The sequence below is a fragment of the Crinia signifera genome, chromosome 2 (genome assembly GCF_055691185.1).
Source record: "Crinia signifera chromosome 2, ASM5569118v1, whole genome shotgun sequence".
NCBI lineage: Eukaryota > Metazoa > Chordata > Amphibia > Anura > Myobatrachidae > Crinia > Crinia signifera.
In genome coordinates, this window is record NC_139218.1 from 281,838,585 (window position 1) to 281,854,127 (window position 15,543).

The 15,543-nt window shown below is 40.6% G+C and overlaps 1 protein-coding gene across 1 annotated transcript in view; it reads left to right on the forward strand.

The window, feature by feature from the left end:
* The window catches only part of GRK1 (G protein-coupled receptor kinase 1), a 54,659-nt gene extending 47,057 nt beyond the window's left edge, over nt 1-7,602 (forward strand). Inside the window, exons 6-7 of the mRNA XM_083171198.1 lie at nt 5,350-5,551; nt 7,171-7,602. Of these exons, the coding sequence (XP_083027324.1) occupies nt 5,350-5,551; nt 7,171-7,448 (480 nt within the window). The 3' untranslated portion in view covers nt 7,449-7,602. The remainder of the gene's footprint in view (nt 1-5,349; nt 5,552-7,170) is intronic.
* Nucleotides 7,603-15,543: the final 7,941 nt, after the last annotated feature.

The window sequence follows — 15,543 nt, forward strand, 5'->3', positions numbered from 1 at the left end:
TGGGCTCATTTTAATTTAATGGAATTAATTATGCCACATTGACACTCAAGGTATAACAGCATTGTAATGCCCCCATGTCACATCCTTCTTCTCAACTACAGCTTTATTTTCCTCTTGTGCCGTGCTCACCAAGGACCTTATGTTTTGTTATTGCGGATGTACAGATGCAGGGTGCGTGCACCCACTGCGAATAGTCAGATTGATGGATGCATGCACAGCGGGTGAGGTGCGGCTGGCGGCTCCATTAGCATATGTAAATGCCGAGAGTTTTATGGGCGTTGTCATGCTAATAAGGCCGTGACGTGGGCACCGGGGGCGCGCAGATGACATCACCGGATGTCGCTGCCCGCCCACTTCCTTCCGAACGTGCAAGCATATGTAAGGGTGCCTCAGAGCATATGCGTGTATGTTTCACATCATTCAATGTTGTCGACCATCAATTGATGTGGGTGTTCCCCTGCACTCTGCGAATGGATGTTTATGTAAATCATCAATTTGCAGCCAGTGCAAAGGAATACGCCTTGCGAATGGTGTGCCGGCATACCACCATTCGCAAGGCGGGGTTAGGTTGACTCACAGGGATGCAACCAGAATAACCCACCAACCCTGCTGCATGCAATCAACTGAGAGGTGCTGCAAGTTACTTGCAATGATTTAGGCCCTTATTAAGATCTGATCGCAGTATAAATTTGTTCTCAAAATGGGCAAATCCATGTGCACTGCAGGTGGGGCAGATGTAACATGTATAGAGAGCGTTAGATTTGTGTGAGTTATTTTGTTTCTGTGCAGGGTAAATACTGGCTGCATTCATTTTACACTGCAATTTGGATTTCAGTTTCAACACACCCCACCCAAATTTAACTCTCTCTGGACATGTTACATCTGCCCCACCTGCAGTGCACATGGTTTTGCCTATTTTGAGAACAAATTTGGGTACTTGTATACTATCACGGCTCCCATCGCATGCCATCGCATGCCATATGTAGTGGCATGCGATGGCATGCGATGCAATGCGATTTTTCCGTTTTTTTTAATGAATTTGTTGCAAAAATCGCATGCCATTGCATCGCATGCCATGCGATGCCATGCGATGCCATGCGATTTTGATCACAAATGCATCCAAATGCATTTAAATTAGTAGCAAACATGTTAAATGCACCCCAAATGTCTTTTCTCACACTGTACCACCCCCACTATCAACGCCAACCCGAAGCGTGGCGAGCGCAGCGGTACGCGTCCTACGACCTTTTCGTACCCCCACTATCCACGTCGGCGTGGAGTTGAGAATAGAAAGTGTGGCGAGCGCAGCGAGCCACCGAGCCCGAAGCGCGGCGAGCGCAGCGAGCCCCGCGAGGGGACACAGATACCTGTGAAGCCCGCAAGGGGACGCGGATACCTGTGAAGGTATCCGCGTCCGCTCGCCACGCTTTGGGCTCGGTGGCTCGCTGCGCTCGCCACACTTTCTATTCTCAACTACATGCCGACGTGGATAGTGGGGGAATGAAAAGGTCGTAGGACGCGTACCGCCGCCCCTCGCGGGCTCGCTGCGCTCGCCACGCTTCGGGTTGGCGTTCATAGTGGGGGTGCTACAGTAACAAATGCCCTTTGGGGTGCATTTCACATGATTTTAACACATGTCAATGATTTCTGTGAAAAATGGCATCGCATGCGATGCGATTTTTTCATATACGATACACATCGTGGGAGCCGTGATACTACACAAGTACCCAAATTTGTACTGCGATCAGATCTGAATAAGGGCCAGAGTGCATTCTTTACTCTGTATTCAGAGCCTGAGTCAGAGTTCATTGCAAAAAGCCAAATCTTTCCCAAATGGACAAAACCATGTGCAGGGTTTCTGTGCAGAGTAAATACTGACTGCTTTATTTTTACACTTAAATTTTAGTTTGAACACACCCCACCCAAATCTAACAATCTGTATACATGTTACACTTTCCCCATCTCCAGTGTACATGGTTTTGTCCATTTTAAAGGATTTGTCTTTTGTGATAAACTCTGATCCAGGCCCTTTTGGGTTAGAGGAGATGGTTGTGCTGTCAAAAGATAATGATATTGTGGGGAGTGAGTCAACTCTTAAGCTGTGTACACACAATGTGATTTGGCCTATCGATTTTGAATATAGTCAAAATTGATAGCAAGTTACGGCAAATTGCACTGTGTCTGCCTGCACCTGATCCCGATTTCCACTGTGCGGCACAGTCTATTTGTACTATCTTAGAACGCTGTCCCTCCCTCCTAGCCAGCTGATATTGGTGGCCATCATATTCAGGGCTATTTTTCAGTAGGCTCGAGCAGGAACTGAGGCCATTCTTCTAGTTCACTCTTTCTGACAAAATATTTCTTAGATGGACAAAACCATGTGCACTGCAGGTGAGGCAGGTGTTACTTGTGCAGAGATAATTAGATTTGGGTTGGGTTTTACACCTGCCTCACCTGCAGTGCACACATACCTCCCAACTTCCGTCCGGAGGAAATAGGGACACTCGCGCTGCTTAGCCGCGCGAGCACCCGAAAAGGGGCGGGGCGTATGTAAATGAGGGTGCGGCTTATGCTAATTAGCCGCGACCTCATTTTCATACGAGAATAGACGCTGTGCGCATGCGCACAGCGTCTATTCTACTAGATTGGGGGGTCTCCCAACTGCCACCCCCCGCAGCGGGACAATGCCTGCCGCGGGTGGGACGTCGGGACAGGACCCGAAAATCGGGACTGTCCCGACGGAATCGTGACAGTTGGGAGGTATGGTGCACATGGTTTTGTCCATCTAAGAAATATTTTGTCAGAAAGAGTGAACTAGAAGAATGGCCTCAGTTCCTGCTCCAGCCTGCTGAAAACTAGCCCTGGTCATATTGAATTGATATTGGGGGTTGCCACATCAGCCAGTGTATACACATCATTAGACAACTTAAGCTGGATACACACCTAAAGATTTATCTGTGAAATCTATAGGTGAGAGCAAAAATCTAGTTATGTATGGGAGCGTATGAGAATCAGACATTTGCTCTTCAACACTGGACAGCATACACAGGTCAATCAGACAAATTGTTTAAATCCATTTGATTTAACAAATTTATCTGAATAATTGTTTTTGTCCATTTTCCAGCATTTTGGAGTAAATACTTGAATGCCATATACTGTCTTATATTCCCACCAGTCAGATTGGACAGATAAATCTGTAGGTCTGTACCCAGCTTTAGATAAAGTCTAAAGCTGGCTATGCATCAGGACGACCTGCATATAACCTAATAATATACAGGTCGTAGAACGATCGAGGGAGCGATCATATGTGCTTAAAAAGCACATATAATCTGCTTACTACCGCAATGAGAGCCGACGGATCGGCCGTGCAGCACATCTGAGCTTGGGGCTGACCTCTCGACCCGCGGGAATGTGCATCGTTATGACATTATGCATGCGGATCTGTCGCACGACCCCTAGGAATGTGCGTTCGGGTCCAATGTCGTTCAGGTATATGGGGGGCCCTAAAAAAGTGTTTAGACATTGAGGAGACAATAGCAGAGACAGCTGGAGATGCAAGTGTGGATCAAGTGGGGTAAGGTCAGAAGATCGAATGTCATCAAAATAGAGATGATACTGGAGGTCATAAGAGCTGATGAGCTCACCTAACTGAAAGGTCCATGAACAGAACTGGTAGTGGAAAAGGGGGAGAAATAAAATCATGAACGAAGACAGAATAGAGGGCCAATAGAGGGCATTGGGGGGAGATTCTCTTCGAATCTCCGCCCCCCTTCGCCGCCCATCGCAATTATAATTATCGCATATGTTCTAACATATGCGATAATTATAGCAAAGGACAGCTCTTGCGTTAAGAGCTGTCCTTTGCGGTGAGAGTCACCGGGTCCCAGCAGGTACTGGCGGCTCCCCCCTCCCTCCCACACCCGGCGCTGCTGCTGCTGCGCCGGGCTCTCCTTCTCCCTGCACCCGGAAGAGGATCAGTGCAGGGAGGAGGTCACAGGTCCAGCAGCACAGGTAAGGGGGAGGGGGCGATGCGGGGCGGCAGGGGTGCGTGCGGGGCGGCGGAGGGTTGCAGTAGAAGCCCATTGGCTTCTATGGGGCATCGCCAGATTTTTATGGCGATGCCCCCCGCCGCGGCAACCCGGCGGGGGATGCTTACAGCATCCCAAAATGTGGTAAAAACCCAGATAACGGGGTTTTTACCGCATTTTTTGCTTAGAGAATCTCCCCCATTATCACACAGACCAGAGGAGTGGAGAGTTTGCAGGACAAGAGGGTGGTCCATGTTGTCAAAAGCAACAGAAAGGACACAGAGAATGAGCAGAGTGTAGTGGCCTTTGGATTTGACAATATGAAGGTTTTTGCTAACTTTACTGAGGGCAGATTCTGTGGAGAGAGGGAAAGAGAAGCAGACTGAAATAGATTAAGCAAGGAGTGTGTAGAAAGAAAGGCCGAAAGGCCGATATAGAAAAGGGAGTTTGGAGGCAAATGAGAGGTGAAAGATTGGGTGTTTGATAAAGAGAGTGTTGGTGTCAAGGTTTTTTTTTTAGAAGGCTATTCTAGATTGTATTGTACTAAATATGGAATCATTACCTAAAGTAGTATTATTGGATAGTCAATGTAACTGTTTATACTGTAAATGGTAAATTTACTAAGAGGGAAGTTCTATTGAAAGATGGGATGTTGCCTATATTAACCAATCAGATTTGATCTATCTTCTTGATAATGCTAAATATATATAAGATTTAGAGAATAGAATCTGATACCATCCCATCTTCAATTGAACGCCCATCTTAGTAAATTTACCCCTAAGTGTGTGGTGGATCCGCTTTTCCTATTTATGCTGCAAAATGTGCTGTAGATGTTAACAGCTCATGTTACAGCATAAAGGTACATAACATTTAGTTGCGGACACGTGCCCTCTTACAGGAAGCTGATAAACAAACTACCGCAAAAGTGTTTATACAGGTCTGCTGGCCAATGCCCCAAAAATACATAGGTATTAAAATTTTCTGTCTGCCCAGATATATCGGTTGGGCTACATCTTAAAGCTTCCAATCAATGGACCATACAGGTGTCTTATAATTATATATAAATATCGGAATTGTATCTCAATAGCTCAAGGAAAAGAGCCGATCCTGTAAGTGGTAGTAAATTGTAAATGCTTTTTGTTAACAGCTAACAGAGATAGGTTTATACTGGCTCTAGACTGATTTCCATAAGAGCTGCTGTCGCATTGGCTATCCCATTCTATAGTCTTGCTCAATTTAATCTGTTTTTCTTTTTCCCAATAATGAATACATGACTTCATTTAGATTGTAATTTTCATTGAAAACAATTAAATTTTTTTAGGTTGAAAACAAGGATTTAAAGGACAGAATCCTAAATGACCCAGTAACATACACAGAGAAGTTCAACAAGGACTGCAAATCCTTCTGTGAAAGCTTACTGGAGAAAGACATGAAGAAAAGGATTGGATTTAGGGACGGAAATTGCAATGATCTGCGAGTTGTTCCTTTTTTCAAAGAAATAAACTGGAGGAAACTTGAAGCTGGTATGCCCACCGCATGAATGCATAGATGACAATTAGCATTTGTGGGAGGAGACTTGAAGGATGTCTCTACCTATAAATGGTTCACAGCACACTGTGTACACATTGTAGTAACCCTTTTAGAAGTAATATAAGTGAAGGATAAAGAATCTAAGTGCCCCATTTAGGCATTTAAGAATGAATTAATGCATGAATGCTAACACCATTAGCACTGACTAATAATGTTATGTATTCATACCTCCCAACATTTGCAGTTCCCAAGTCAGGGTCTGCCATGCTGGGTGGCTGTGGCCTCGTATAGAGGGAGCATGTCCTAGCACCACAAACCCCATTTTTTTTCCGGGGGTGTCCCTAGCGACTGGGCAGCCCTCTGCACTAAAGAGCAGAGCAGCGGTGTTCTACAGTTCCCCCCAACTGCCTCCTTCCCACCAATGGGACATTGCCACCGACGGGAGGGACTGTGGGACAGTCTCAAATAGCTGGACTGTCCCGCTGTAATCAGGACAGTTGGGAGGTATGTGTATTCCTTTCAGTATTCAATAAAAAATGGTAAACTAAAATTACAGCTGTTCTTCACTGTATGGCTTACGCTATCAATAAATGCAGGCAATGGGTCCTCCGCAATGACTTTCTGCCTTCAGCAAAGCCTTCCGGGACTGCCAGGTCCCCAGAGGGTGAAAAAGTCATGCACATGCGTAGGCCAGCCATTAATGATGTGAATCACTCTTCACTCATTGCTCGCAGCTGTAGCCTGAAAGCAATAGCAAGGAAGATGCTGCTGCAGATGTTGACATCATTGGACCTTGCTGGTTAGGTAAGTAGTGTTAAATACCAATTACATATTTGTTATATTACTGTGATTATACTAAACAAATATGCTGTTGGTATTAATACTCATTAAATGTGCCCTCCAATTTTGACTCCTTTTCTCAGGAATGCAAGCATGCCTATTTAGGATTGGCATCTTCAGGTGGAGATATTGGGGATTATTTATCAAAGCTTGTAGAGAGGTAAAATTGTTAAAAATAAAACCATAAAAAATACCAACCAATCATTTCATAATTGTGATTTTTCAAATACAGCCTGTAAATTGTAAAGCAGAAGCTGATTGGTTGGTATTTTATACCTCTCTCTGCTATGATAAATACCTCTCACTGGGGAAATTTACTAAGTTGGGAGTTCTCTTTCACATGGGATGTTGCTATGGGCAACCAATCAGAATCTACATCTTATTTATTTATTTATTTATTTAGCACCTTCTAGAAGATATTAAATAGTATCTGATTGTTTGCCCATAGCAACATGCCAGCTTAGTAGACCATTGTGTCTAGAAAACATGACATTCTGCACTGTAGCTTCAAAAGTGAAATAAATGCTGTTTTGGATTATACTGTAAGTGACTTCTTTTTGCTTTCAGAATCTCAAGTGTTGCTTTTGAATTTGGAAATATCAAGAGAGGAATAGATGATAGTATTTTATTCAAGCCCTACCTAAGTACTAGTTGCCTACTCTAAGCAAGCTAAACTAATTATTTAATTATGTTCCCAACCCCTACAATCAATCTAACTACTACTTTATTTTCTTGCTAGTGACATTTAAAATCTTTTTCTTCTCTGCAATAGGAATTCTTCCACCACCTTTTGCCCCTGATTCCAAAACCGTTTATGCTAAAGATATTCAGGATGTAGGAGCATTTTCAACGGTGAGAGGGGTCAACATTGAGGACAATGACAAGCAATTCTTTGACGAATTTGCCTCAGGCAATATCCCTATACCATGGCAAGAGGAAATGATTGAAACTGGTATTTTTGATGAACTAAATTCCGAGTCAAATGATACGAGAAGAAATTCCACAGCGAATGACAACGCAGCTAAGTCTGGAGTATGTCAAATTGCATAGAAACAACATCAATGTATTGGGATGATATAAAAGTTAACTCTTATTTTTGTTTATTTTTTGAGAACTAAATATTTTCCTGGAAAGATTCAAACGTATAAAGCACTTGATTTAAAACATTAGATTTTGGCTATATTGACTTCTATCCCCTAAAAACTAAGTACAACGGCAACAAAAAGTTGAAAAAAGACTACATGGATCACAAAGGACAGTCGAAGCTTCAACAGCTGAGTCATATAAACAATACATTTCTTATGGACACTATAAATGTGAATGTATAAATGGATTTTTTTTATTTGATTACATATTACAACAAAGCTGTTTTCTTATGGGAGTTTGAGATGTTTTTTTAACGAGATTGAACTGATTATTATCATAAAAGCTATTTTTTAATTGGCTCCAGGCTCTCCAAGAATAATTACTCCTGGTCACCAATGGTCACCAATGCTAGGATTCATAAGGAGAGAAATTCATGGAGAAAGCAATTGGGACTCAAAACAATTAAGTCAACTATTTGGGAAGTTAAAACTAATGTGTTATAATTCTTACATGACAGTCCTGGGCCACCGTGAAAATACCATCTTCACCATGTTTACAACTGACCTTGTTAGAGCATGTATTTAAAACATTATTTAATCTATAATAGCATAATTTGAATAAGAGGAAGAAATAGTGACTTAGTAATGCTCATTAGAATGTTTGAAAAGTAATTATATTTACATTTATTTTTAAAGCAACAATAATTAAAATAGTTGACATTTGTAATTGTATCACTGCCAATAGAGTTATATTGAATCCAGCATATGATTGTGATTTAAAAGAATTAATGCTCAACAATTGCTCAACAATTACAGTTTTGTGTCTCAAAAATATGTAATCACCACTAGATAACGGTAATATGTAGGAACATCAGCACAGTAGACTGTCAATATGATGCTAGTTAATAAAATCTCATTATCGTATCTGAATTAATTCAGCAGGTCTGTTTTAGTATTAGAATCATAGCAATTTACATAATGCCACTTTATTGCTGGAATTTAGTGATGTGATGTTAAAAATGAGTAGAAAATGGCAACATTCCTCTTAAGGAGATGGACTGTCTTTCTCACATAATATTATGTTAGGAAAGTGATGCTTGTTGTGAATACTCAGAATTCTGTAGGTCAATCATTTGTGTATGAACGTCTAAAATGTATTTTCAAAAATAATCAAAAACTTTAGTTAGATTTAAAAAAAAAGTTATTTTCTTTCAGAGTTCTAGAAATGTTTCCTATTATTTTTCATTATGCATTTCATCAAATCAATTATAACCACTTCAGATGTAAATGCTAAAATGTTTTTTTTTTCATACATAGATGCTTCGCACTTAATGTTGAAACATGTACATTTGTAATGTGATCTGAACATATCTGCTTTGTATACTGCTGAGTTTAATGTATAGCATGACTCTGTTAATATTAGAAAATAACACAATTTAAACTTTAAAATAAAAATGAGAAAAACCATTGTTTTTCTTAAACAATTTGTTGTCATCACTGAACTTAGCATTTATCATGTTAGTTTAAATGAATTGTCCATTTATACATAACACAGTTCAATATACTATAATTTGTTATATAGTAAATAAGCGATCCAGCTGAATTATCAATCCATCTAAATTTTTTTAATAGTACTCTGTAGCCCTATTAAGTTTATCTAACAATAGAAAGTAGTTAACATATCAATACGACAGGTTATGTGGTTTTACAATGGACTTTCACAGAAACCACCTGACAGAGTGCATTCTATAATTTTATTTGTCTGAGAAATGCAAAACTTTTTAAATTTTTTTTAAAAAATTGTATGACATTGTACAACATCGCGCGATATCGCATACCATCGTATGCCTTATGGTATACGCATCGTATACCATAAGGCATAAGCAAAAGATGGGCGCTGTGATAATACACAAGTATCGGAATTCCTCTGCAAACTAGAATGCTTTCCTGTGAGAATTGCTGTGCAGGGCCAATGTGGAGATGAAAATGTTCCACCTCACAATTAGGGGTGGTGGAACTCAGTTCCACCCGGTTCCCCCTCACTTTAACCCCTGCTGGCTAGTATAGGAAACCCGTGGGAAAGCACTGTAATTCATTTCATAATCAACTCAAAAATGATTATGCAATATGATGCTCATTCATATCCATAACACTTATCAGGTCATACATGTAAAGTATTGAACAATGAGGGATCGCAATCTGGGATTTTACTGTGAATGTATAATAATGTTATTGATATTAATGTTTTTCATAGAGATGAGTAATTATTTGGAGGTTTCTGGTTTCTCGGATTATCAATATGTTCTTGAGGGGAATTAAGTAATATTTCATCATCAAATAATTTCTAAAAAATGTTTTTAAACAATAATTCATATCCAACAGCTAAACAAATAATATATTTTGTTTGTACCTGCAGAATTAAATAATACAAGTCAAAGTATGCCAAAGTCTATTCATAAATGATAGAGTATTAAATTGTTTTATTATGCTTACTTGGTTTTGCACTATAAGTGATTTCTATCTGGCATCTGTAATAATAACCAGTGGTTGTTTCTCATATGCCAATAGCAAAACAATCATGCACTGTATTCATGGACATATGAGATTTGGTGGTCTATACTAGTACAAATAAGATATGTAAGTAAATGGAGGTAAAAGATCATTTGGTACTTATGTAGTATCTGGACGCCCGATTTTTTGATTTTATGCCTTAACATAAGGCATACAATCAGATGCGATGCGATGGACCCGATTTTCCATAGGATTCATTGTAAAAATGGTCTTGTTCATTTCCCTACTATCCAAGTGGGCATGGAGTTGGATATAAACCTGTGGCAAGCGAAGCGAGCCACTGAGCCCGAAGCGTGGCGAGCGCAGCGAGCCCCGCGAGGGGACGCGGATTACTTTGGTGACATGGAATACATTTTAAATAATCTGCGTCCCCTCGCGGGGCTCGCTGCGCTCGCCACGCTTCGAGCTCGGTGGCTCGCTTCGCTCGCCACAGGTTTATATCCAACTCCATGCCCACTTGGATAGTAGGGAAATGAACAAGACCATTTTTACAATGAATCCTATGGAAAATCGGGTCCATCGCATCGCATCTGATTGTATGCCTTAAGTTAAGGCATACAATCAAAAAATCGGGCGTCCAGATACTACATAAGTACCGATCATTTATTGATTAAAGTCAATGACTATGGTTGTCAGACAGAAAATTATAGCAGTTAGCATCATGAAGTAATTCAATTCTGAATGTCCTTCTCTGACTAAACACAGCTCTTCTGGCATTCAGAATAGACAAGACAGTAGTTTGCCTCATCTAAAATATATCACATATACAGTATATTTTTCGTGTGATCCATTTTTTTAGAATTTTTTGTTTAAATCATTAGAAATTTTTGAATCGATTTACGCAAACTAGAATTTTAAATCTCCAATATTATAATTTATCACACGGGTCAAAAATTGTTGATTTGCTCATCCGTAGTAACATATAATATGACCTTTTCTTAAATTAGACTTCAGTCAATGCATCAATTAATAGAGGTCACCTCATGGATTTATTATGATTTCTGCATTTTGTTGCTATAGGGTGTTTTTTAAGCTGTAGATATTTATCTTTCCCCCCCCCCCCCAGTTCAGCAGTTCACAAAGTCCAAGTAACCGCTGTGTGCATGTAAAGGTTCTTCTATGTAAGCATTACTTTCAAAGAATTATCTAGAAACACAACTCTTATCTAATCAGAAATACCAAGAATAAGCAAAAATACATAAAGCAATTTATCATGTTTAAGTTTGGCATCATTTTTTGACATCTACTTTTTTTGTTGTTGCATACTTCTGCATCTTATTTCTTTGTTTCAACTTTCTTCAATAGTTTCTCTTTATAGCTCTCATATAGAAACATAGAGGTTAATATACTAAGATGGGAGTTCTATTGAAGATGGGATGTTGCCCATAGCAACAATCAGATTCTTCTTATTTATTTAGCGCATTCTAGAAGATAATAGATAGAGCCTGGAGCGGCTGTCACTGCTCACTGTGCAGTGTTCTGTCTCCTAAGGAGCGCGGGGAAGTCTCCCGTGTTACCGGGCTGGTGCGGCTAATGCTGATGCTCCGTGATCGGCATCACTGTGCATGAGGTCAAAGGTCAGACTGACGACTGAAGAAGCAATTGGGAAACGGCCGTCTGACCTGTAACCTCATGCACACAGTGATGCTGATTACGGGGCCTCAGCATTAGCCGCATCAGCCTGGTAACATGGGAGACTACTCCGTGCTCCGTAAGAGACAAAACACTGCACAGTGAGCAGTGACAGACTCTCCAAGTGCCACATAGCCACAGCCGCTGATAGCACTCAGTGACAGCCTCTCCATTCAGCACGCAGAGACAGCTGCCTCTCACAGCACACAATTAAAGCCACTCCGGATAGCACACACTGGCAGCCGCCCATGATAAAGTACTCGTTTACAGCTGCTCCCTTTAGCATCAGCAGCCAGAGCCGCTCCAGAAAATTAGCAGCAATAAGGGGAGTTACTGCATTTTTGGGACCCTAAAGTGCTCTTGCTCATGAAAACTGTGGATCCTTTCATTATTTTGTTATATTTACGTGTTGATTTATGTTGATTTAAGTTGTCTTTATTTTATTTTGTTATATAGCTCCTTGGAGCGCTATCCCTTTATTTCACATCTCTCTTTTTCCGCATTGACATTGGCCATAAATAATTTGATCTGGTACTAGACCACCAAACTGTAAAATGAGTTAACGTGATAAACTTGATTAGCAGAATGATCTGGAATGTATTAATGGGTTTAAACAGACATGGGTCCAGGATGAAGGTATGCAGAAAATAATGACCAGCATACAAATGACAGGGCATCACACAATAAACAATAGAAAATTATACAAATATTACCACTATGCAAATTACATTTAACATGATATAAATTAGATGTCAATCATATGCATTAGTTTCTTATCAATATCATTAACACACATAAACTGCATTTCTAACAACAATTAAATGCACTGTTTACTTTAGCTGCTGCAGCATTTCTTTGGCTATTACTAAATAGAAAATGTAATTAATGCAATTACTTCAACACAGAATATCTGATGTAAATGTGGGTGAAAACCTGGGGTCCAGTGACCATCAGTATGGTTCAGCAGTGACAAACGCAGGATTTTCAGAAGGGGGTTTCCAGAGGGGCGGAGAAAAGCACAGAGATGTACACTTAGGTGACCCAGTATATGCCGGGTCAGTTAAAGTATTATAGATAGACCAAATGTATATAAATTATAATAATAATGAAAAAAAATATATATACATATATATATATATATATATATATATATATACATACAGGGGCGTCAACAGCAGTGTAGACCCCTGGGCATAGCAATGTATTGGGGCACCTACCGATCCTCCAGCGGTAGGGGTGGGGGAAGCTTTGATGTCCCCCAGGTGGTAGGGGGTATTATATCAACCGCTCAGCATGTATGGCCTGGATCAGTAATTTCCACTAATTACCCCTTTACTGAACAGATGCTGGGAGAAGTGGTGGGAGAAGGAGGCATTGGGCTGAATGAAGGGGCCCTAATACATAACTTCCAGGGTGGTAGAGGATGTTTAATATGCAGAGAAGGGGTGTATAGTGGAGTGGGCTTATTATTCATAATTTTCTGGTGGGAGGACAGCTTGCTTGACTGCAGATATCTCCTGTTCCCAGAAATAGATTTCTTAGATTTTAATGGAATTAAAAACTAGAGGATCCCACCTACCAAATGGTATTGGGGACTAGGGGATCAAGGTTCAGGAGGCAGAGCAATCTGCCAACGAGAATATAAAACTACATACCAGGTGTGTGGAGCTGGAGCAGTAACCAGCTGCTGGAAGGCTGATATCTCTGGTTTTGGGAACAGTAGAGACAAGCTACTAGTGTCTGTCAAAGGGGGAGAGTCCCAGCTTTTGAAATATACCCTCAGAAAAACTCTAAGCCAGACAGAACCTGAAATATCTGTCTGGGAAGAGCAATTAACAGGCTTGGATGGGGACCACTGCTTTGAAGTCAGATATCTCCGGTTCCCAAGGGCCGATTTTTAAAATTCTTGTACCTATGGAAAGAGGGGACCCTCAGCTTTAAGCCTAGGGCCCTTAGACTCCAGGGGGGTTTCTGGGTACTCAGAAACCCCCCCTGCGTGCGCTACTGTTCAGAATAAAGCCAGAGACCGACTCATCGCACGCAAAAACAAAGGTGTTAGATTTTAGGCAGGCTGATTTTGTAGAGATGGGAAACTATGTAAGGAATTCTTTGGCAGATTGGAGGAACTTGGAAGGAGTGCAGGAGAAGTTGGAAAAATTAAAAAGTGCAATACAGAAAGCAACAGAACTTTGTGTCAAAAGAGTTGTGAAAAACACAAGGAAAAGGAAGCCAATGTGGTTTGCAAAAGAAGTAGCAAGTATTGTGAAAGCAAAAAAGTTGTCCTTTAGTAAATATAAGCGGACGCAGAATAATGAAGACAAAGTGGTATATCTTGTTAGACAGAAGGAGGCCAAGAAGGCAATCTCATGTGCAAGAGCACAGCCTGAGGAGAAATTGGCCCAGTGAATGGGTAAAGGGGGGGGGGGGGGACGACGAATTTTTTTAGTTATATAAATGAAAAGAGAAAAGCAAAAAGTGGAGTAATAAGACTAAAGACAGAGAGTGGAAGTCTTCTTGAGGGAGACAATGTAATAGCAGATCATATTCATAATTATTTCTGCTCATTCACTGCTGAAAGAGAGGGGAAGAGGCCACAGTTGCAAGTTGCACTTATATTCCGAAAGTTGATGGAGAAACAAGTACAAAACTCTCAAAACTGAAAGTGGATGAATCAATGGGGCCAGATGGGATAAACCCAAGCGAGCTTAAAGGGGAGCTGGTAAAAACATTAACAGAATCGTTCAACCAGTCACTAGCTACTGGAGTAATCCCAGAGGACAGGAAAATAACAAATGTAGTCCCACTGCACAAAAGTGGAAGCGAAGAAGAGATAAGCAACTACTGACCAGTGAGCCTTACATCAGTAGTGGGGAAATTGATGGAAACACTCTTAAAACAAAGAGTTAAAGAATATCTCAAAACCAGCAATTTACATTATTCTAAACAACATGGGTTTACTGGGGGGAGATCATGTCAAACAAATCTTATTGACTTTTTTGACTGGTTGAATAAAGTAATATATCAAGGGGGAGATGTAGCTTATCTAGACTTTAGTAAGGCTTTTCACACTGTCCCACATCGCAAACTGTTAAATAAACTTGAATGCTTGAGATTGGATTCTAAGATGGTTGATAAGATATTGGTTGCAGGACAGAAAACATAGAGTTGTAGTATATGGAGTGCAAAAAAACAATGTGAAAGCTGCTCAATAAAATTAGTAATGCCCCTCAGGTGCTGCAAGGGAGGGGGATTCAACCCCCAGCACAGCAAAAAGGAATTAGTAATACTATTTGAAAAACCAACATAATAGAAGGTAATTGAGAGATCTTAATTACATATATTTTGCAAAAGATATGATAAGCTTCCAGGTTTCGTCAAAGCTTCTCTGATACCGGAAGTCCTACACTGCATGATAACAGCACCCATTATGGATCATATAATTGTTTACTGTAAGGCTACATGTTAACAGCACTTACCAATATATCTAAGTTGAAAGCAGCCTATAAGGAGTTACCCCTAAATCCTTGTGGCACTACAGGAACCAGCATGCCCTCCATATGCAGGTCCCAACAAATGCCTCTTGCATATAAAAACAGCGTGATAAGCTTATCTATGATAAGCTTCCAGGCCTCGTCAATGATAACAGTGATAACTGTTACATGATAACAGTGCAGTCACAGGAGGGAAAGGTTACCAATGGAGTACCCCAGGGATCTGTACTTGGACCAGTGCTTTTTAATATCTTTATTGGTGACACCGCAAATGGAATTGAGGGTAAAATATGCCCTTTTGCAGATATAGGTATGCAACAGGGTAGACACACCAGAAGGGCTAAAACAAATGACTGACGATCTAGG